At 31.6% G+C, this 25,292-nt stretch overlaps 1 protein-coding gene across 1 annotated transcript in view; it reads left to right on the top strand.

The window, feature by feature from the left end:
- The window catches only part of LOC142351531 (uncharacterized), a 52,070-nt gene extending 28,828 nt beyond the window's left edge, over positions 1-23,242 (top strand). Inside the window, exon 2 of the mRNA XM_075403602.1 lies at positions 22,290-23,242. Coding sequence (XP_075259717.1) covers positions 22,290-22,551 — 262 coding nt within the window. The 3' untranslated portion in view covers positions 22,552-23,242. The remainder of the gene's footprint in view (positions 1-22,289) is intronic.
- The last annotated feature ends 2,050 nt before the right edge of the window (positions 23,243-25,292 follow it).

Genomic DNA, 25,292 nt, shown 5'->3' with positions numbered 1-25,292 from the left:
AATATTATCTCGGCAACTAGTATTAAATAGAGTATCACTTGAACATATCATAACCAAAATTATGAGGAATGTTCAGCGAAAATTCATCTCAGACAAAGAAGTTAGTTATTTTTTTGGGCTAGATTCTATTTACGACCCAAAACTCAATTTTGGGATTGAAATTGCTTCCAAGAGATTAAATTTTTTTGCGCTGATTAACCTAACCGATAGCAAAGGAGGTTTAATAGTGAATCGGCTTTCAAAATGGCCTCGATACCAGTTTCGGGTAAATAAAAGGCAAATAAGATTGTGTAAAAATTAACATCAAATTATGTTTTAATGTTAATATAGACCCCTTCCGGAGTATAAAAATTTATGCATTTTAAAATAGATAAAATGCGATTAAAACGGAAGTCAAATTGCTTGTCTTATTTGGAATTATATATTTTGACTAATTAACGGTTTGCTCTTTTATAATAAAATGGTTTATGAATCAAATAAGAATATATCTTGAATTGAAACATCTCCATCTTTAAAATTTGAAAACTGATCAATATAGCAAATAAAAATAATAATAATAATAATAATAATAATAATAATAATAATAATAATAATAATAATAAAAATATTAATAATAATAATAATAATAATAATAATAATAATAATAATAATAATAATAATAATAATAATAATAATGATAATAATAATAATAATAATAATAATAATAATAATAACAATAATAATAATAATAATAACAATAATAATAATAATAATAATAAATTGTTTCCAGAGTATTGATTAGGAAAAAAAGAAACTTGCTCTTTTACATTTAGAAGTTAATATCGAAATTCATTTATGCATTTAATACTCCAGCAGAACACTTTTAGGCCAAGGTTGGCCTGTTTTCAAGTGTCTCTAGCAAAAGAGATCGCAAACATCAAAGATTATAAGTAAAGATTATCAGACAATTTTTCTAGCTACATTAAAAAGAATTGTTGGAAGCTTGGAGTTTAGAACTCGGTTGAGTCTCACATTTTAAACCAAGATAGCAACTCATCATTGTCAAAAAAACACAAGTCCAAAAACTTGTGACAAAAGTCGTTTACTTGCCGCTTTGAGAGATCAAAAATAAAGTTGACAAAATTGGGAAAAAAAGTTTAGCAAGCAATTAACCATTTTACGAATTTTTGGTTGCAGTGAGAAATTTTCAAACTTGTTCTTAAATAAACACAATTTGCGAGAACTGTTTCGGGCATTTGCTATTTTGAGAAGCTCTTCCCTTGAGATACAGTTCTTTAAAACTGGGATTTTGCATTCGTTTCGTATTATTTTTTATTGCCATTTTGAGTATTTCATACAGGTGGAGCTCTGATACATTATAAATTAGCAGTTCTTTCCGCTTACTTGTTATGGAGTCAAACTTTTTTTTGAATGTTATGATTCTGGCTATTTTTTTCACCATTTGATTCAGGGTTTTGAGTACTTGATTGCTTGTGTTAGCGTAAACTAAGACTCCGTATTGAATTACTGGTTGCACATATGTTCGATAGACTTGAACTAACTGATTTGTTGTTAGGACCTTCCTAATTCGGTAGAGAAGTGTGCAGAAACCTAACATTCTTTTCGTTAAATTTTTAGCATGTTCTTGAAAACTTAATTTATGGTCTACCTGAATCCCTAGATACTTAAAAGTTTCAACATTTTGGATTGTTTTAATGTTAATATACACCCTTTCAGAATTCTTTTGCACTGTTTTCGAAAACTCGACGCATTTTGTCTTCTCAACGTTTAAAGTCAGTCGATTTCTTTTCAATCAGGAGTCTGTTTTCTGAAGAATTACACTGATTTTAGTTTCATTTGTTTTGGGTTCACTTTTTGTATAAACTACAGTGTCATCTGCATAGAGGATGGATTTTATGTCAGATGTTTCGAGGGTCAGATCTTTTATGTATATAATAAAAAGCAAAGGACCGATTATTGAGCCTTGTAGGACACCAATTTTTATGCTCCTCATAGATGACTTCTTCGAGCCTATTTCAATGTATTGAAATTTTCTGCTCAAAAAAGACTTCAAAACTTTCAAAACATGTCCTCTTAGACCATAACTGGAGCACTTTGCTAGTAAGATTTGGTGGTCCAAGGTGTCAAAAGCTTTTTTGAGATCCAAGAAAGTACTGATTGTATTTTGTTTACAATTTAGCCAATTTAATCGAACATTTTCGCTGAGTTCCACCAGTGCATCAATTGTGCTGCGGTTTTGTCTAAAACCAAATTGATTTTCATTTAATATTTTTTTTATTAAGGAAAACAATAATTCTATTGAAGATAATTTTTTCAAAAATTTTAACCACCACCGGTAGCAGTGATATCGGACGATAATTTGATGGATCACTTTCGTTCCCTTCCTTGAATATTGGGATTACTTTTGCAATTTTCAGGCAATCAGGAAACAAACCAAAATTTAGACAGGAGTTGAAGACTTCGCAGAGAAAAGGTGAAATTGATGGCGCAAGCAGCCGTATGCAATATTTATTCAAATTGAAAGCATCTACACTGCATTTTTTTTCATATCACTAAAAATTTTGCTTATCTCCGTTTTCGTTGTTTTTTGGAGAAATAAACAGTTGTCAATTTTCTTTGTTTTGGACTCATTGCGTTTAGCACTAAATTTTTCTGTAAGTTTTTTCCCTATGTCTGCAAATTATTAAAAGATTCCAGTTTTGACTCTACTTCCTTGATGTCTAGGTTTTTGGATTCACCCATTATTTCTTTTACAGCATCAAAAAAATTTCGAGTGTTTTGACCAGCTTTTTTTTTATTTTTGTTTGATAGCATTGTCTCATCCATTTCCTGACAGGTTTCTTAACTACTTCGGATTGATTTTCATATTTTGCTTTGGCTGATGAAGATCTGTCTTTTAAATACAGTTGCCTTAAGTGATGTTTCTTTGTAGCAGCATTTTTTACTTCGTTGTCGATCCAATTTCTCTTGTTTCTAACATATGGGTTGCTTTCCGGAATTATTTTGTTCAGTTCTTTGTTTAAAAAGTCTTGGAATTTAATCAATGATTCATTGCAATTGATGAAATTTAATTTTTTCTTGAGCAGAAAGTTCAACTGTAAGACACAATTTTTTGCTCTTATTTGATTCAGATTATCTGTGTTCTGTAATTTTGACCATACTCGTATCTTATTACATTTTTTGTTGGAAAATTTGGTATTTTCAAAAAATTGTAATTTAATGGTATAGTGATCGCTTACAGCTGTTTTCAGTACTTTTTCACAGGATTTGAAATTTGTAAAAAACAATTCAAGTAATTGGTCTCTCTTGTTGCATCTTGTGATGACACAAAAGAGAGCCCAATAGCGCTAAGTATTGATATTAGATGGTCATATTTTTTTCCTTCGTGAAAAAAATTAATATTCAGGTCCCCCCAAAGTATATGTTTGGTATTTGGTTCGAGAACTGTTTCATCTAAATAACTTCCTAAAGTTGAAAACGTAGCTTCATTGGTGCAGTTTGGTTGTATATAAACACAGGTTATAAATATTTCAGTCCCTCTATAAATTATCAGAACTGATATAGCCTGAATTGAGACTTTTTCCAGTTTTGCACGCAATTTTGCATTAGCCGCGGAATTTACAAATGTTCCAACGCCACCAACGCTCTTTTTTGCGAACTAAATAAGCTACTGTAATTTGCTAGATTTAAAATTTGTGTGTTATCTGTTGGCTTTTGCCACGTTTCAGTTAAGCAAATCGCAATTGCCTGTTTCTCACCTTTTGAAATATTTTGAATTCGTCAAAATTTTTTGACAGTGATCTTCTATTTTGCAGAAGTATCAAGTTTTTTTCTTTGTTTTTAGTGGAGATTTGAGATGTCATTTTAAAAAATAAAAGAGCAGTGCGTTTTGGCAGCAAATTTAAGCCAATCAAAACCATCTCCCTCTTCATTGTTTTATTCCAGGTCTTCAAGTTTTTTAAACAAATAATTTGATTTAATTACAAGCAGTTTAAAAAAAAAGAAAAAAAGTTATAATAAAAAGTGTCTTGTTTCTTTTTTCTTTTTTTTTGCTGCCTCTGCAAAAATCACAGAGTTTTTTTAGTATAGTGTAACCATCTCTCGCTATCAGCAAAACTGCGTATATCACAGTTTGCTAAATGACAACTTGCGGAAATCACAAGCAAGACAGTCACGCTTGTAGAAGAGAAAACACACTAAGCTACCCTTAGCCTATACTAATTGATCTCTTGCGCTGATTAATAAAATTAACCACACGTTAAGTTCTGTGTTAATAACAGTTCAGTTATTGCAATATATTAACAAAAATTATTGAGTTTCACCGCGACTTCTGATATTATGAAGTTTTTGGTCATTGTCAGTATTGTCTTGTGTTCTGCTTTTTGTGAGCCGGCGAATAATGATCAGCAAGGTCATTGTGTTTTGACCTCGCGTTGTACGTATTTTTCTTCACAGCCAAAACATTACCCCTGTCTACATGAGGTCTTCAACATCATTGATTTTTTTGTATGTTGGTTTTTGGCTTCCTCGATCAACCTAAACAGAGACAGTGCAGTTATGTGTACTGACAATCATATTTCTTGATTTATCAATTTTTGGCTTTCCGCAGCGTTCTTTTCTTGTTGAAAATTTTCAACTTATCATTGAAGTAATTAAACTTGCGTATCACCGTTGACATTTGGTATTCTGTCTCAGTGTTGGGTATTATATGACACGCTTTATTGCTATCAACCGTTAATTTCACTCCGAGAAAATCATCAAAAATTTTTAATGTGTGGTATGTCACATTTTTACTAGTGCGCGCGTTAAAAGGAGGATTCACAATGAGTACACTATCTTTCCGAGAATACCTCTCCTGGGCCCGCAATCGTTCATTGATGTTTTTTTTATTTGCCCGAAGAATTTGTAGTTCCTGATCTTGCTCAATATTTTTTGTTTAAGATCTTTAACTTCCTTACAAAGTGCTTCAGTTTTTTGTTTTGCGTAATTGTTACTCAGGTGTCACTGCTACTGATGGTTGTTCGTTGCTCTCCATGGTGATAAGACGATAAACAAAAGGAAAAAGAAGTAATGAATAGTTTAGAAAAAAAACGTTTAGATATGATATCAATAAAGATTTCAGTAAGAAACAATGTTTTAAGAGATGTTTTTGAAAGGCTTTCGCTGCTTTAAACGCATAAGAGTTTTTAGAGCATTCTTTTTCTCGAGGACGTCACGCTTTAACGATATAAACGGTTCTATATTTAACTTCTAAAATCTGATCTCGAAAAATCCATTGAAGCAAATTTGGCAAATTTGACAGTTATTTTATCTGCACCATTTCTGTGACCTTATTTGATTTTTCGAACCCAAATGGCACTCTTTTCAGAGCTGAATCTTTACATTTCCATTCTAAATCTAATTCTTGAATCAGGATATATATAGCCCATGATGAGATTTTTCAGACTTTACCCTATTATGAGACCATTTTCGGTCGCAAACGGCGGTACAGCGCGACCCAAATTGGATGGCCCGGGAAAATCATGTTCACTTAAAACGTCTGGACAATTGGTCACACAATGATCTGATCATTAGCTGAAAATCTGGAAAACGGTCTGGTTAGAGAATAAAGTCTCTAAAAGATAATATTGCACTAATTTGTGGAATTTGGCGACAAAGGATGGGCGACATCGCATAAATACCAATTAGCATAATCGTTCCAGTTGTTCCTTTTGTCGCCATATTCCATACTGCAGGGACCTTTTTTTCATATATCAAGATACGTTCTATAAAAGTAAAGAGGTCAAATGGACCCAGGCCAGGACAAAATATTCAATGCCAAAATACCCAATGGGGCAAAACACACAAAATATACCCAAAATCCTCAAGTTGAAATTACAAGAACAATTATTTAACATAATATTTAGCTCTTGCATTTGGCGATGCCTCAGCGGCCCTTGGGACTTGACATGAAACCATGACAACCGAACATGCGATTAAATTTTCTGCTTAAGTATGATAAAACATACTTATGAAATATCGTATGCTAGTTTTTAATCGGATTACTGAACGAAAAGATCAAAGGGAATAAATTGGGTACAATGGCATTGGGTATAATAGGACATTGGGTATTTTGTCATGTACCCAATGAACCAAATGGTCCACTTTATATGTTAGGGGCTCTGTTTCGTAATGTGGTTGGTCTGACTATGGGCGAACCCCAAGAACCTCTTAAAAATCTTGAATCTATAGTTGTCTTAGTAAGTTCATTCATAGCTATGGATAGACAAAAATCATGATCAAATTTCTGCCGGATGTTTACACCTTCGTAGCTATATAAACAAAACACAGGGGCACTAAGAAAATTTTTTTGACCTTTGAAAGGGCGTGAAATTTTTCAAGCATGGAATTCTTCTCATAAACTGGTGATATTTTATCCGGCCTTCTTTCCTCTAGCGCGATCCAGAGAATAAACAAATAAACAGATAACTTAAATAACTATGGCCCTCATAACAGTAATAAATCTCACTGCGTTTTCCAAAACCCATTGTTAGAAAAAGAGAACAGATTTTTATCTTTAAGAAGAAAACAGAAATTGATGTTTTAAAAGTATTCTTCGAAATGAACTGCTAATTAGTGCATTTTGACTCAAAATTATATTTTATATTGAATTTAGTTTGTTTTAAAAATAAAATGACAACCGCTTAGCTCCAAGCGATGCATAAATAAAGGGGAAAATCTTGATAAACATTTCCATAGAATTTATATAAGTTTCTTCAGTTTTTTGCAAACTGTAGTTCTAGTTTTCGATATTGCTCATCAGTTTCTACTTAATAACAGAGAATATTCTCAGTAAAATACCGAAACTTCATCATTACAGTATTCGGTGCGCAAATAATTTGACAGAGAGATAATCATTTTTATTTTTTGGACATAAATTTCTCGGGGGGATACTAGTGATTTATTTTAAGCGATAGAAATTCCGCTGATGTATTATCGACTAATAATTTTTCGAGGAATAATTATTATTGACTAGTATCGTAGTTCAGGCCTGGACTTACAAAAACTCCGTTTTCGGTCGATATTTGATGTGAAAAAAATTTAAAAATTGGCTGGATTTTATTACTTTGAATGAATTCTACTTTGACTGGAACTGAAGGTATTGCTTTCGAATGGGCTAACTCTAAATGATTTGCTAGATTTTGCTTCAATCAAAAATTTTTCTCCGACAAACTGACAACCATGTCATCTTTTTATAGTGAACAAATGTCTATATGTTTGGATGTATTGTAGGCTCGTTTGCGTTGTTATATTTGCATGGTGCACGACATTTATGCAACCAAAAAGTTTCTGAAAATCAATTTACTTATAAAATTGTTACCATCGAGAATGTCAAAAATAATCAAAAGTATTTAATCAAATGAAGGAAAAGTGAAAATGCTTACTGCTATTGCTGTCATATGACTAATTTATCTTCTGGTCCCTTGATGATGGCCGTTGAATTTACCAACTTTGAATTTACGAATTAGCGCTGACTTATTTTTGGTTCTCAACAAAACTAATTTCGGCTAAATCAGATGCAAGAATCGAGTGTAGTTTTAGTTTTAGGATTTTGGCTTGACCAACGAAAAAATATCAACCAGTAATAATCATTTAACCAAGATGTTAATCGGGACTGTAACTGAATTCCATATGCATTTGATTTTCCCGGAAACCTTGGGCTAGAAACTGTAGTCCTGAGAAAACAATCCTAAAAACGACTTGTCAAAGCATTTTTTTAAACCCAATTTACAAGGAGGCCGATCTTTAACACGGGATAGATTCAGTATAACAGCATACCAGTAAAAAAAATCATAGTCCAATCTATACTTCCGTTCCTAATATTTTGCATTTGCTTGATCCCACAGCGTTTACGCTTGATAAGAAGTGTTTAGAAATTTTTTCTTAAAAAACTCGATTACATAGCTTATAATCATATTTAATATTGCAGATGGCAGATCAGAAAATTTAATGTATCAATGTACTGGAATAGAAGAATGAAGAAACATTTTTGAGAATTGAAAAAATTTGTGCGTAAGAATGCTTATCTGATTCAACAAAGGGAGCTGGGGACTTTTCTTAGTCAAAAAATCAAATTGATTAAGATTTAGGTGTAGCTGCACTTGTTTGTCACTACAATTACAAAAAAATAGCTCGAACTAACCAATGAATTGCCAACTATTATCTTTTAATTTTTAGGTCATGGATTATTCAAATAATTAGGTCTTGGCAATTTTTTTATTGAATTGAGTTTTCATACGAAAAATAGCTTTTAATAAATGCAAAAAATGTTATTAGAATCTCAATTTAGCCGTTCAAAGTAATAAATTATCATTCAAATCAGATTTAAGCAGAAGCAGAACAATTTTTTAATCACAAAAACCTAAAAATATGGCAAACTGTCAATACAAATGGGAAATACTGGTGAGAAAATTCAGGCCAATGTGAACTTATCAGAATCTGATTTAAACAGTTTTTGTTGCGAAAATGAATGGTTGGTTCTTGGAAGCAACGAATATTCAAGGACTTGAAATTTCGGAAAACCTTTTAAGTAGCTTTCCTTTGAAAGCAATTTATATAAAAACTAATTTTCATCTGACTTGAGGAAACACATTTTGTCAACTTTATCTCTGTAATTTCATAGATGTAAAAGAAATCCAAGTTTTTCTATTGTCCTAATGTTTTTTTTGAGGCTAAACTGCAAAGTCTTGCACAGTTATTGGTAGTACGTTTGGAAGTTGGAATAACTGTCCAAGAACTTGAAAGGTAGATGGATGACTGTTTCTACAAAGAAGTAAACAAATGAAACATAATTTTATTAGAACGTTGTACTTCACACTTTCTGTTGTGCAAAAGTAACTAAGAAAGGAAACAATTATTCTTTTATAATAGGAAACACTTGGACTAAAGAGTTACATGATTTATGTCTGCTGAATTCAAACGGCTTTAGGTGACAATTCGAAACTTTTGTTATTTAATTTTAATGCCAGCTCAGCTTTTTCGCGAATCATAGATTGTTTTTGTGCTCTGAAAAATGCTGGAAGTTCTCGTTTTTGAGATCGTCGTCAATTTTTATAGACTTATTGCTGCCGAATTTTTTACTGTGATTTTTTAGTGAAAAGTAAAGCTACCGTTTGTTTTATTTTCTATCCATTGAAAAACCTGGATTGATATTTGTTCTGAGACACTAAGGCCTGATGAATAATGTAGAGTCCATTTAATATGTAGAGTCCAAATTATAGTACTAATTTCATGGTTGCTAAATCCTGGCACTTTTCTAATTTTGTTTCAGCACACATACGATTATCGACAGCATGCGAAAATTTTGGATCTATATTTTTTGAGACTATCGTTTTAGTTGAAGTTAGTTGGTATAGCATTGGATCACAGTTTTTATTTTGCAAATTGGATATCTTCTTTTGTATTTTAAAGATTAGAATGTCACTAATAAGAAGTTACTTTTTAGAATCCAGGATGTGGTGGTGAAAATACCTATAAAGGTTTTTAAAAAAACGCTTTTCAGATTAACTTTAAGTGAAACAGTTTGTTCAGTTTTTGAAAACAATTACTTCTTCAAAATATGAATTGAATTAAACTACTGAGAATAATTTATATATTAGTTCAAGAATTGGTGTTATAACCATTTTGGTTTCCCTTTTCACTATCCTGTTCAATTTTCGATTGGAATTGAGCCAACAAAATTTTTTGTAAATATCGAACAAAACTTTTGGTTTATCAAATTATATTTCGTTAATCAAAAAGCATTGTTTATCAAAAAGCAAGTCTTGTACCTTTCTACACTTGTAAAAAAATAGCACCCTTCGCATCTGCTTCAACTAAAAAGTATCTCAAAATCTCGCGTGCGGATTTCAAGTGCTTTTGCGCAAATTGATTTTGGGGTTATAGGTAAAAACTTGATTTGATTAGGAGCACTATCGAACTCTATTTCCTAGTAGGTTCCCAATTTCAATAAGCTTTTAGTCAAAAGCTCTCAAGTCACCTTTCGGCTATCAATTCTTGTCACTTGGCTGTATAGAAATCTGTCTAGCAGTTTTTTGTTCCCGATTTCAGCTCTTTGTTCACAATTTAATCACGTTCAAATAAATTTTCTCAGGCTTTTTTCCTTTCTCTCATGACTTGGTCAATTTCTAAAGCAGCCTTTTTAGACCCATTTCAAACTCAATTAACCTATGTCGTATTGTATTGTGTTTGAGGAAATACCAATTCGTGTTTACAGCGCTATTGTGCCTTAGGGCCTGATCAAACAATGCGTAAAAATCAGCTTGTAAGAAAATTGCTGCCGTATTTTTGAAGCTGCCGTTCAAATGGCTGCTGTTTCTAAAGCCGACTGATGTCTGTTACTGTTTTCATATTTGTAGTGTGAAAGAAATTTGTTATCTTGAAATAATTTGAAAATTTATTTCAAGATAATTTATTTGAAATTTTTTTATTAAGGAGAAAAACAAGAATTGTATTTCCCAAAAGAAAGAGGACAATCTTACAATTATAGTCAGAAGGTTAAATTTTTCCATGAAAAAAATAAAGTTAATTGAAGTTAATTGACGCGGAATTTTTCAAAAATTAATTTCGATTAAACGAACGCGGCGTACAACTGTGCTTCGCTTGTGAAAAGATTTTTTTTCGATTAATTGATACAAAATCATTTTTCGTCGAATATTTTGCTTTGATTTTTTAAACCTCAAATTTCTTTCGGCTTAATAGGCAGTCCATTTTAAACGCGAGTAATACGATTCGACACGGTGTGAAATTTTTACTATTAGCGAAATTGTAAAAATGTTAAATTATACACGATAGGCGGGTAGCAATTCTACCATGGTTAGTGATTTTTGACCTAACAGTTCGGCATCGGTGGGTTTCGAATCTATCAGGCGCTGGAGGATTAGGGGTACAATTACTGTAAAAGCTGCTCTTATTGCTTATTCAAATTCTTGTTCGAATTCGTCAAGGCTTTTTAGATAATTGAAATGGAACCGTTAGAAAAGAGATCTGATCGTTCGTTTATGAAAAACTGAATTGATTAGTTTAACATTTTGTTACATTTTCTGTGACGTCAGAGATTTTAGCAGAAGTGCACTAAATCGAAAATGAATTGAACGCTAAAGACTCTAATGTATAAAAACGTTTGTCGTATTCAGTGACCGTTGAAAATCAGGAAACAAATAAAAAAGGATTTGAGCCCTTACCGAGAAATTTGCAATAAAGACCTGTGGTTTACTAAACAAAGTCATTTAAAAAAATCACAGTCAACAATGGTCCATACGAAACCATCTTTTGATATTTTTGAGCAGTTTTTTCGAACCATTTGATGATTTTAGAGCCGTTTTGTGTCATATAGTAGTTTAAGATGAATTGTAAGCGATTTCATTTAAAACTGTTGCAGCTTAATTGTGGGTCTCATTGGTTGACGTTATTTTTGTCTTTTTTGTTTAGACAAACAAAGCATAAACTTCTATCCGCGTATCAGATTTTAAAATTATTGTTTTTAGAGCGAAGTTTTCATCAAATTGGACAAAGTTTGGCCCCAAAAAGTTTTTGTACAAACTTTTTAAATTCGTTTTTCAATTTTACGTTTTTTTTCGCATTAATGTTAGTAAGCCTGTTGCACAAAAGTTTTTTGGCCTAGTTTCTATTAACTGCAGCCTCTCAAAAAACCATTCTTGATTTGTTATTTATTTTATAGGTAACCTGAAACCTGAAACCTGACTGGACGCATAGAGAAACAGAGATGAAAATGACAAAATATTTTTTAAAAAATAGCAATAATGACCAAAATTGCTACCAAGTCACCAAAAATTTCAAAACCGATGCTTTCAAAACAAATTCTGCGCTGAAAAAATTTAGCAAACGTCCTGTGCTAAATGTTCAAGAAGTTTTCATTTGCCCAAAAACATCTTCAATTATGACAAAAAAATTAAAACTATGACAAAATGGCAATAATGATTACAATAGTTTGTTTTTAAGTTAACTTTATCAACATCTATACCTAAAAAAACAATCATGAGACAAATTTATTGCTTCTACAATGCTAAATTGAACTGCGGCTGACGTTAATTGACTTCAACTGAAAAAATCAAAAAATTGGGAAAAAATTGATCCCAAATTTATGCCTTACAGTCAATTGCAGCATATATAACAGTTATGAAAATATTTGAACTGGCTTGGGACAAATTAACACGCTCGGTATTTAACATTTTATTCCATTTTGAAAGGGCAAAATTGTCGAAAAAGTGAATAATAATTTATAAAAAGGAGGCCGGTAAAAACATTAAATCTAATCAAAGAACAAAATAACTCCTCGGCCAAGTGATCAAACCAACTGTAAAATCTAACGTCCAAATGAAGTATAACCGAATTTATAAAGCGAAAGGAAAAAAAATTAGCAATATTTTTCAACGCATTACAAGTCAATAACTTCTTGAAAAAATAATAACGAAATATACAAACTATACAAATAAAAATGTGGCTGTCAGAGATAGCACAATTTGTCGTGTTAAAATCATCAACGCAAAATTGTTCTCAGAGATATAAACTTAGAAAATCTTGAAAACCACCACATTCATGTCAGATATTACAAAAAAGCTATCTTTAATAATGATAAGTCAAGTCAGACATTTTTTGTTTTATAGCAAAGAAAAAGGGTAACAATGAAAACAATTGAAAAACAATTTGCGAAGACTTGAGAAAATTTCAAAAATTGAAGAGGATTTGGAAACGTATGTCTATATGTGTATGTGTGTTTGAGTGTCTGTAAGGCGAGTGTGAGTTATGTATATGTGTGTGTGTGTGTGTGTGTGTGTGTGTGTGTGTGTTTATGTGTTTGGTGGAGTATGGGGCGTTTAAATATATAAAACTTGAATTCTACACGTTATGGGTTTTGGGCACAAAAACTCTCCAAGGTTTCGAACCAACGGCAAAACTGTGGAAAAATTGTTTTCGTTCTACTTAGAAGAAACACGGACGGGGCCAAATAAAACTGATGTTATAAAGCGTAGTACAATAGCATGTTGCTATTTTTTTTACGAGAATGGACATGAAAATACTCCTCTATGGTTCTATTAAATTGAGGATCCTATCAAAAGAGTTTGTGTTCTAAAAAACATAGGCTAAAGATCTCTATATGATGTATTTTAGAAAGTGGTGTAGTTTTTGTAATATTTTACGTTTTTGACAAGGAAAAGCGTGACCAATCAAAAATATTAGGGCTTCAATTTTTTCAATGTCGTAAGTTTTGACAATACATGACTGAGTTTTTGGATTAAATAATACCCCGCCAGTAATTTTGTGATCTTCCAAGACCCTTAGCGCTCTTTTGAGGAAGTAAAAAATCAATAAAAAGAACAAAGTTAAATGAATTTATTTTAAAGAAAGCAGTACTTTCAATGTAGCACTTTATCCTTGTCATTATCTTGAATTATACTTGTCAAAATTATTATCTTGAATGGTTACAACCGGTTATATTCTGCTTAAAAACATCATCTGCGTCGGTAAACTGATGAAAGTTCTTGAAAAATTGTTTAATTGATATAATTGTTTAAATTTGCAAACTCATTTTGAAAGTGTATATTTTCATTTTTATTTTTGAATCTTTTTTAGCGTGGAACATAATAATGGGAGAGGCGCTCTCTTTCCTCAGTCAAATTTTTCTTATCAATACTTCTTTTGAATAACAGTGAAGTACTGATCAGTACCATTGTAAAGCCGTCATTTGTAGAAAATGTTAATTGAAGGGTTCTATAAATTTACAAATATTATTAAGACTTTGTGTTATTTTCTGCAAAAATAAAAATAATTTTGCCAGATTAAGTACTGAATTTTGCCTGTAAAATGTGTTTATTACTGTCGAAGTTTTAATTGATTTCATAGAGAAAATTTTGTCATTTTTTCGCAAGTTCCCAAAAGCTGTAAAATGAATCGACCTTGAGCAACAAACATCTTTATTTCAAAGGATTTTTAGAACTTGAGTGTGCATTATTTGATCCCGTGAAGAAATCACAGACAGACTCTTTTCACAGACAAATCAACGACCCAGAAACTTTTCATCGTTTCAGCTGGAAGACAAATTAAATTTTAATCAATAATTTATTTGAGTTTTCCCTCAAAATTATCGGCTACTAGAAAAAACATACAAAACAAGAACTCAGCAGAAGCTAAATTCGATTACTCAATGAAGGAACCTATCAAAAATATCAAAAGTTTTTGGGTAGAAATCTTAAAAGCCGTTAAAACGGAAAAAGTTGTTTTAAAATTTACAATTGCTCTTTTTATTGTAATAGAAATGCTTTTGACAGATTGTCTGAAAAACACCAATATATTAAAGAATGCTTGCTAACTAATAGCAGGCAGAAACATAACAAAGCCATTTTTCTTAAAAAGGAAGGAAATTGAAAAAATTAGTTTTTTTGACGGTGTTAGTGTTTTCAAAACCATCCCTTACACAAAGTAAAGCGCAAGAAACACAGCTTGATATGATAAAAGCCATCATTTTGTTGCCCTTATAGATAAATAGAGATCTATAATACTATGTTTTTAAGAAAAATTTGGAAATAATAAAACTAAATCAATTTCTTGAGTTTTTTCTCGGAAAGTGCTCACATCAGTGCAAGCAATTAAAATATGGAGACAAAACATCTTTTAAGATTTTTTTGAAAAAAATCTGCTGGCAATGAATTTAGGAGTTCGCCTTTAGCGCTTGAAACAAAACATTATGTACAAACCGTTACACACTGAGCCTCAATTTCGTTTTTTGATCCAATGCAACGTAGTAGAGCTTAAAGACTCGCGCCTCGAGGTAGCATTCTCTTACTTAATGTATGAACCCGATTTAAAATCGATCAGTTGAAAAACGATTGGATGAAAAATTACATCAAATAACTGTTTACAAATTCTGTATTGTCACATTGCTTAGTTATCGCAAACCATTTAAAGTTTTTATAATTTTTTTTTCTATTTTCTCTATTGTTTTTCGTATTCGGGTGGCAACCAGTTTCTGAAAGATACCCTTTGGAAACGTTTCAAGAGATTGCGAATGGTACCAATTGGAAACCCATGAAATATCGGATTCTATTTTGTCTATCAGGACTGAAAAACAGATCCTCGAAACTATTAAATCATTTTTATTGCTCATGATTTCATCGTATTCTGCTGATCTGCTTCTTCTGTTTTCGACAGAAAGCCACTCACATCATATCTTGGTCTACAAGAGTTATGCCCACTTAAGTTGGGAGAAAGAAATAGAATTGATATAGACAAAAACATATACCTATTTGACAAAAATATATATCCATATTTTATATATATATATATATATATATATATATATATGCACAAATTTTCTGACATTTCATGCTAAACCAGGCATCAGTTGCTTTGAAACTAAACTCACTTTAATTTAACACATTTCGAACAGAAAATTATTTTTAGTTTTTTTGAATGTTAATTAACAAATCGAATTCACATAATCGGTTTTGCGATTACTTTACATCATCGAATCACAGTGTCTATATCTCCTTTTAACTCTCAATACCTTTGCATGTTGGTGTTGTGTTTGATGTTGCGACAATGACTTGAAAAGCACTGATAAAGTCAGTTAATTGAATAAAATAGCTGTTAATTTATGCTTCATTAAGTGATCTTGTCCTTTGAGATTTGCTTTATGTCTGCCATAAATTGATCAACTCGACTTGAAGTGGTCTAAGCATGGTTTAATTAGTTTTGTCGTCTAAGATTCGAGGAGATTGGGAAAAACATAAACATCTTTTTAAAACTATCATCAGAGGAAAAAATACAGTAGTATGGTCTTTTTCAGATAATTATTAAATACTGATAGTATGACTGAAATAGAAAAAAAATCCTCATAATATTTCCAACGTAGAGCTGCTCTTGAAACAAAAAGTAATCAAGTTCTTATTACGAGTGTAGAATATCGCAATTATTTGTTAAATTTGTTAAATTTATCGTACATAAAGTAGATCATGTTATCAAAACATAGATAAAATTAGTACATAACTGAAATGATTCTATACAACAGAACAATTCATTAAAATAGAGTTCTGAAATAAGGGAAAATCTCCACGGCGTTAATCGTTCTCACAGGCAAGGTAATCTAAGCAGGCGTAGCTATTGTGAAAATAGATCAGTACTGGATTTCAACCAACATTTCCCACGAGCAAGAAATGTTGGTTGCCTAGTGTTGAAAACATTACACCTATTGTTCTTGGCATATTGAAAATGTCATAACCCTGTTTCTTGTCATTTTTGTTCGTCAAGGCTTCATCTCTCTAGCCAATTTTACGCTTAACTAGTAGAGTTTCTTATCGAGCTATGTCAAGCTGTCTCAAGTTGATTTTATGTTCGGCTGTTCCGTCAACCTTCAAAAAGAGAAAAATAACGCAGATGTTTTCATTTTTTTCCATAATTGTTAGCTTCCATAAGGTTGTTTGAAAAATAATAGTCATTGCATAAGATTCTGTTCAGCTTCTAGGTTTGATTATTTAACTTTCACTTAAAAGTTAAACGAGAGAGTTGTTTTTGAAGTGATGGTTTAGTTTTAGTATAAAATTCCGCAGACAAAGTTTATTAACTTACTGAGCGCAATAAGTTGAACATTTTTTTGCATCCATTTGACAGGTTCAAAATTTGTAGGGGTGGTTTCCCTATTTGCATCAAGGTACAAAAGTACAAAAAAAATTGCTTTCAAATTTGATTAGTAGTCAATTTGGCAGTCCAATTTATTCTATTAACTTGAAAATTCTGCATTTTTTTGCAGTGCTGAATGCTTAGAAATTTAATATTTAATATTTAAAAGATTAATAAAAAAGAGAGCACCCGGGAAAATTTAACCGTTTTCTAAGCTATTGTCTCAAATTTCCTGAAAATCTGATTTGTTATTTTTTTTTCATTTGGGGCTTATAGATTACGCAGTTTTAGGTATTTCATTAAGCAATTAGTTTTGACTAATTTGGTTTTTCGTCGCAGTGCTATGAGAGAGATATTACAAGAGAGTCAACTAAAATCATTTTTAAATTTTTGAAAAATATTTTGAAACTTTTTTCAAGAAATAAATTGGGCAAACAATGTCGGATTCCGAAGAAACCAAAATTTAACATTAAGCATTTTATCTAGTTTGTTTTGTCTCAGAAAACTTTAGAAATCGTAGTTTTTTATAAGAGTTTTAAATATAAGATGTTTTTGTAAAAAAAAAATTTAAATTTTTGAAAAATTTGATAACCTTCAGAAGACTTCAAAAATTTGAATAATCTGCAAAAGATTTGAAGGATTTAAAATTTACATAATCTCAAATTTTAAATTTGTGAAGAAAATATTTAATCTGCAAAAGATTTGTATTGACTATCAAAATACTTTTTTAGTTGTTTGTAAATGAACATTATTTTCGCAATTCGAATCTCTATGTTCATTTTCGAATAACATTGAATCATATTTTAATGTTTGCAATAAAATTGCACTAAATTTGTATTAGAGCAACTCTTTGCTCATTATGTTGATTAAATGTCAACAATATTTTAGTGAGAGTAAAGTTTGGGAACTTTGCGGGTTGCGAGCCCACAATCTCTGATTGCAATCTTGAGCTCTCCACTGTACTCTCCAGTGAAACAACTGGTCCACAATGAGAGAGTCGTGCTGCGGTCTCTTAATTAGAGATTGTGATCACAGCTTAATTACTAGAGTGTATACTCTAAAACATTATTTCTGTAAATTTGATTTCTTCTAGTTATTTCTAAAACATTATTTCAGTAAATTTGTTTTCTTCTATTTGGATTTGCAATTGATTTACTTGGAAGTTGTACTCTTGTAGTGTCTTGAAAGAATATTTGTTTTTGTTTCTTTTTTCAGCCTTAAATATTTAAAAGCTCGGAAAACTGTTCAACAGCTGGAATAAATTATCGACTTTCAGAACTGCTCCTTCTAAAAATGAAAACCAAATCAAAATAAATAAAAGTTTTGATGGCGCTAGCGAGCAGTAATAAAGATCAATACTGCAAGTACTGTGTATTTATAAAAGGAAAACAAGCTGTTTTGATAATTTATTACAAAATGTTTGATTTGCAACTTTAATTTCTTATTCTGTCTGCCAGCTAGTTTCATACTTTTTCTGCGTTTATGTTTTAAAAAGTGCTTTGCAATTTTTCCTTTGATTCTTGCTTTTGTTGGAATAATAGCCGTAAATTTTCGTTCATATTTTTATTTTTCCATAGGAGCAGTTGGTGCCTATACAATTCAGTAAATTCATGGTGTTCTTCAGAAGGGACACTTAAGCGCTGATTAAACGACGGGGTGTTATTTTGAAGTAAAACTTTTCAAAATCAAGCGTATTGAAAAATGTTCGTCGCAATTTGATACGATTAAAGTTTTCAAACAATGTTTAAATCGTCAAGACATCTGTTTTGGTTAATTGTGATATTTCCCTTCTCTTTTCCATCGTTTCCGTTTGTTTTTTTTCTGTTTGTTTTTGAATAGTTAAACTTCAGATTGCACAGGTTCAGATCTTAATATTATACATGAGCTCATGCGTTACTCTTGTCAATCAGATATCGACAGAGCTCAGAACTCATTTTTCAGCCTTTGCCTTTGAATTAATAAATTTTAATAAAACTGTTTAACTACCCTCAGTGTTACTATTGTGAAGAAAATAATTCGATACCGGGTGCCTTTTTTGCCGTAATTCGATTACCAAATTTCATAAATTTTGTTAGAACCAACATATAACGCGCTCTTCATTTCGAAATAGATCCAAGTTATAATTTCTCAATAATATCATAAAGCATTATTGAGACAAAGCTTTACATTTTTGTCCAAAAAACTTAAGAAACACTCGTTTCCGAAAACTGAGGAATTTTTTGTTGATAAGCAAATAGTCTATCAACAGTTTTTTTGTTTATTACTTAATAACCTACAATTCATTCATTCATTCAAATAACCTAGCAACGGTTTTTTTTCTCCTTTATATCCTAGCAACGCTTTTCTTATTTATATATTTATGTTGAAACCGGCTGGCAACAGTTTTCTTATCCGGCAGTGAATGATTATTATAGATAGTTGAATAAAATGGGATAATTCGATTATGCAAATTCCTCTTCCCCCGATAAGACTGGACCGAATACGTCTCAGTTTAATTCCCCGATGGCTTCCTATTTTTTGGAGCCTATCCAGGTGAAAGTTATGCTGATGCTCAACTAATCAGACATGCTGGCTGCTTTTTATAAAGGTCGGCAGCGTGAACGGATTTTCTACAAAATTTGAGGAAAAATTGTCGCCTTTTTGACTTTTTCTATTGTATCTATTCTTTTCTGGTAAAATAAAGACCCTGTTATTGTCAAATGAAGGTTAATATTTTATATTTGGGGCGATTTAGGTTCTAACTTAAATAAAAACAGGAGTGGGGGCATCATATCATATTAAGAAGCAATAGTTTTTGTTTAACACAACCAAGATGAAATGCTCTACATATAAAAGGACTGGAAAATAGAACTTCAAAGGTTTATAAAGTGATATAAAAATTGTGAATTGAACCACAAATTAAAGAAAAAGTGGTAAAGTTGATATACTTCAAAATGAGAATCACATCTTTGATATCACTGTGCTTCAAAAGGTGAAAAATTAATGCAACGCTGAAATATCAGTGAAGCTTCAAAACTGTCTTCACTTAGGTAAACCGTTGTTCACTGTTTCATATTTTGACGATTTAATTTTAGGCAATAATTCTTAATGCACCTAAAATTTAAATTGAAATGAGTTGAAGATTTACTAACATCACAGAATTATTACCTGAAATTAATTATTATAAAAAAACTATTATCAACCTCAGCTATAATTGATTCAAAAGAAATCTTTTACTTAGGAACCTCTGTTTCTATGAAACGGTACATACAGGAGAAAGATATAAATATATCAATCACACCGCTCGGGTTGAGAAAATTTCTGAAAAGATGTACCAAGTTCGCGAATTCGAATAACGAAATGTGATTCAAGTCTCACAAATTTTACAAAGCAATGTCTTTATGTTATACTTTTTTAACATTTTAAGAAAACTATCCGCATTCTGGTAAAGAAGATTATATGAAATCTCAAAACAGTTCATCTTGGATAAATTTTGCCCAAAAGTTTAATCGTTTCATACACCTTTTTTATTTCTCAATTGACAGAATAATAGAATATGACAAAGAGCAACATTTGTATTCTAATTACAAAAGATTTTGACTTAATATAAATCTTGTACAATTTTCTGCGGACCTGGGTTTTGAGCTACAAATGTCTGTCAGAGCGCATTAAAAGTCGGTGCTATTCAGATATGGTTGAGGAATATGCCATAATAACCAAAAAGTTTTCAACCGATGGCAGAATTGATGCGATCTCGGTCTTGATTACAAATAGCAACAAATCCCTTTTTAACTTGAAGATCATTCCACGATTCAATCACTGCTCGAGTAAACTTCTGTATAAAGGAAATATATTATTTAAGACTTAAAATTGTTTAGCAATAAAAAGATGACAATAACACCCTTATTCTCCAAATGCTAGATTTCATAATAAAGTTCAGTGATCTGTAATACAAAAAACTAAGAAAAACAAACAATTAGATTTAATTTGTCGAAAGGGAACAACTTAAATTGGAACTGTTGAGTTACATTTGTGGCAATTTTTGTCTCTGATCTTAATTAAAAGACTTCGTCTTCTAAATAAATTTTTCCATGAAAAGTGGCAACGAATTCAAAATTAGAATTATTAAATTGCTTGTTGTGTATTATAAGAGACCATTTCTACACTGTTTCGCAATTTTAAAAGTGAATTTTGCTGTACAAATCCTACGCTATATCAAAAATTCAAAAAACTTTTTGTGTTTGAATAAAATTATTCGTGTAAATTTTGTCTTGTTTTCTCTTAACTTTATTTCTTTTCTTGAAAAATAACCTATAATTGAAATTGCTGAATTTTAGAAAATGTCAGAAAACGGCATGAAATTTTTCCATCGAGATACAGGGCATGTTTTCACTAGAATCGTTTTCAACGTCTTTTCAATTAGCTCCAATGAAATATGTCGTTAATCTGTTCTACCTTAAAACGCTAAAACCTGTCAGAAACATTTGTTGATATTTAATATCTTCTTTTTTAATTTAAAAACAGCTGTAAAAATTAAGGCGAAAATTGAGCAATTTGTAGCGATGGATTGCAATTAAATTGAGATATTTTTTTCGCAATGACAAAAATTTTTGCGCAGTTGGGCTAAGGTCGCAAAGACCGCTATTGTGACCACAACTTTTCCATAATATGGAATTTTTATGGTTACTACGTCTCCATAACAACAGAAAGGAGGCATTTAAAGAGTCTTGATTTTTTTCGGTCTACCTTAACAAAAAATGTCGGTGTCCGATTTTCCAAAAAATTTTTTTGGGAGAAAACTGTTTTCGTGTACCATCGATTTTTCAGTTTCCCATATTTTTTGTGCTATACGCTAGTTTTACACTCGTGGGCCTGAACTTGAGGGGAGTATCACAAATAAAACGTATTTGATGATGCCAAAAATTAATAATGTTAGATGGAGTAACTTCGAAAGACAAAACAGTGAGATACTGTTCTTCAATTTCTTATGAGGAGAGTGTTTGCTCAAAGACAGTTCAAAAACATAGAATACGCTTCAAAATTTTTCTAATTAAGAAAGAAATTAGTTCCTTTACGGAAAAAAACTGAACCAAAACTGTTCTATGAAGTTCTATGACTACAAATTTTTCATTGTTATTTACTAGTTGCAACCCCACTTGATTCGACGGTTTTTCGTTGAACATATCAGCGCATGCTATGAGTTTTTTATTTGAAAAAATGTTCTTTATTTTTCTCCAATTTTTTAATGAAGTTCTATGACTACAACTTTTCAATAATTCTCTGTTCGCTTAAAAAACAATTTTTTTCCATTTTTTTTTTCAAATTAGTTTTTTCGAAACATATTTTCCCCTCCTTTTTATGATGTTTTCAAAATATCCATAAAAATTTAGTTTCATAGAACTCCCTTTTATGAAAGTTCTATGACTACAACTTTTCATAGACGCCATAATATGGAGTTGTAATTTTATAACTCTTTGAGTTATGGGGTCAACCCGGGTAGTCAAAGAGAAGAACCCGGAAGACTCACAGATGCCTTTGAATATATATTTTTAGCATAATATAGGGGTCGCTGCACGTTTTGAAGCCCGAATTACTGATTTTATATCGATTTTGAATAAAGTTGATAATTGTTTCAGCTATCTCCTTAGTTTATTCGACAAACTAAACCCACAAAATAACCCAGAAATGTCTGCTAGCGAATCAGATGCAAAGGCAGCCACAGCCCAGCAGGAGGAGGAGGAAGAAGTCGACATAGACCTCAACGACCCTGAGGTTGAGAAAGCGGCTATCAAGATCCAGGCGGGATTCGGCAGGTTTAAAAAGTCCAAGGCCACCTCGGGATCCACGGAACAGGCGAAAGCGGACGGCGGGGCTGCGAACGCCGGTGATGCGAAATAAATCATAAATAAAAAAACAACTCAATTATAAACTCAGAGATTTTTTGTGCAATATTAAATTGTGATTTGATCATTTAGGAAAAATATTGGCGTGGTGTATTATTTTTTTTTGAACAAATGGATCGTTCATACGCGGGAAATTGAGACAATAGCAAAATTTTCAAAATTGTGAATAACTTCTGAATGAAGAGCTTGTATCTGTTTCAAAATCATTTGAACACCAAAAGTGAGTAGCCGTTTGTGATTTTTATCTCTATCAAGGATCACTGATCTTGTTCGTTTTTCGTTAATTTCCTGAACAGGATAAAGTAGCTTTCCTTCGAATTAAATTTTGTCGGTTCGATTGTTATTTTTTGGCTTTGAAAATCTTTAAAATACACTCAATAAATTATTTACACAAAGAAGTTAACATTTTTTTTACTAATGGTCGCATTTTCTTTTGTCTTCTATGCTTACACATGATCAAATAATTCAACTGAGAACGAATGCAAAACGTGATCAACCTTGGCGCCTAATTTGAATGAAACCTAAATTTACTCTTATTATTTTTTATTTGATTGCACTTTTCATACAAATGCAAGCTGTAATTGCTATTATATTGAATACGATGCCTATTTTAATCACTTCAACTTACTTTAGATATAGACGGAATTGTTTATTGTAATAAATCAATTTAACACTTTGATAAATGATGATTTTTGAGTCTTTGCAGTTTGTCAAATGTAACACCGTATATTGAGAAGCAAAACCTCAATGGCAGCTCATTAAAAGAATTGTTTAAAAGATATTAAGAAGGCGATGAAAAGCTTTAAAATTTATCAAAAAATATGAAGTTGCTGAGGAAGATGAAAGCAAGTGGCCAAAAGGTTGCGAAAAACAACAAAGGTCTTAAAGTTATAAAGTTTTAAAATATGGTGACAAAGATGCAAAAATGGTTTAAAAAGTTTTCATGAGAGCTCTACTTCAGTTAGGCTTCTGGGCAGATTTAGACATGAGATTGAGAAAATGTCCTTACGGGTTTTGAAACTTCTGCCCGTGCGAATAACTTTTGGTATGTTATGATTATTACAGTTATGCTAAAAGTGGATAGTAGTGACCAATCAATCCAAAATTGAATAAAATATTTTTTATAACTTTAACTGATTTTAAACAAAACGCTTGCAACTGTTTGTTTGAAAAACAGCTGCATGCCAATTCACCCAAATCCATTTAACCCAAATCCATTTAACCCAATGCCCTTATATCCGAACTGCCATTTTACCCAATTCCATTTTACCCAATGACATTATACCCAATCTGCCATTATAGCCAATGCCAATTTGTACAATTGTCACCCAAACATCCGATTACAAATTAGTCGGGATTACAAGGACGATTTTAACATACTTAAGTGAATAACTTAATCACATGTCCGGTTGTTATAGTTTACATCAATTCACACGGGCCATATTTAATCAAATAATCAGTTAAATTGTTGTTCTGGTGATTTTAACGATAGGGAAAATTAAAGTTGGCTTTGGGTACAACGGTATTGGGTAAAATGGCACGTTGAGTATAGTTGCATTGGGTATAATGGCTATGGGTAGAATTGAAATGGATAAATAGTCCTGTCACGTTCTGAGAAGAACGGTTTCAAAGAGGCAGCTTCGAACGAATACAGGGAGGGTCAAAAAATGTAAAATGCAGCACATTTTTCAGCCCAGTTTTTTTAAATCAGTTAACAGGTTAAAATATTTTATGACTACAGCAAACTGCAGATATCAACGTGTCGCAAGAAGCTTTTTAACTTGTTCAAAAATGAAACCATAAAACTAATCTGCGTAATCAATTCTTCATATTAGTAAACGATGTTGAGTGAATATTAAATGATGTTGAGTTACAAGTAAACAATATCGAGTGAAGGTAAACGATGTTGAGTTAAGAATACTTCATAAAAACTGTATGACTTTGGAGTTATGACTGTAAGAATTATGTGATTCTATCAGTATGATGAAAAATGTACCTATTTTCACTATCGATAGTTTCCCAATTATTGATAGTGAAAATTTCGCTTTGTTTTGTTTACTGAAATACCAGATTGTGTCGATCTACATGTCTTACTAGTCTCTCCATTTATCTTAAAAACGAATTGTTGCATACGAACCTCTCAAACGAGTTATTATAACCTTTTAAAAGTCATCGACATTTTTTTATAGGAAGTGTCACAGAAAAGGCGTAAAAATTGACGACAGTTGATTACAAAAAAATTGCTCATCTCTTAAAAGCTTTTGTTTAAGAAGGCGTATTGTTTTTTTTCTCTTTTTAGACCCAACGTTGCAATATTCAAAGTTTGAAACTATTTTATGGGCAGCATGCAATATTGCCTACTGTTGACATCCCATACCGAACTCCAAGTGAAGTCAATACTGGGCAAATGTAAAAGCAAGTCTCCCATGTAATATATTTTCTCGCTTGAAATTTGCTTCTTTCAGGCGTATAATAACAGCGCAAATGAAGACGTTGAAACAGCCGTGGTGGCGCAGAAGGGAGGACAACAGGCTAGGGGCATGAGCTTGTGGGTTCAATCCCCGTACATAAATTTTTTTTTACACTTGGCCCAAATCTGACCATTGTAAAGTCTGACAAGTCAGAAAAAGTGACATGAATCAGTTTCTGATTCAGAAATGTTGAGGAATTGCATTTTATACTGGCCCAGTACTGAAGCGCACTTGGAGTTAGGTACGGGATAAATAAGATAAAAAG

The sequence above is a fragment of the Convolutriloba macropyga genome, chromosome 13 (genome assembly GCF_964194025.1).
Source record: "Convolutriloba macropyga chromosome 13, txConMacr16.3, whole genome shotgun sequence".
Lineage (NCBI taxonomy): Eukaryota > Metazoa > Xenacoelomorpha > Acoela > Convolutidae > Convolutriloba > Convolutriloba macropyga.
Note: the sequence above shows the minus strand (reverse complement) of the source record. Positions and strands in the feature narration are given on the sequence as shown.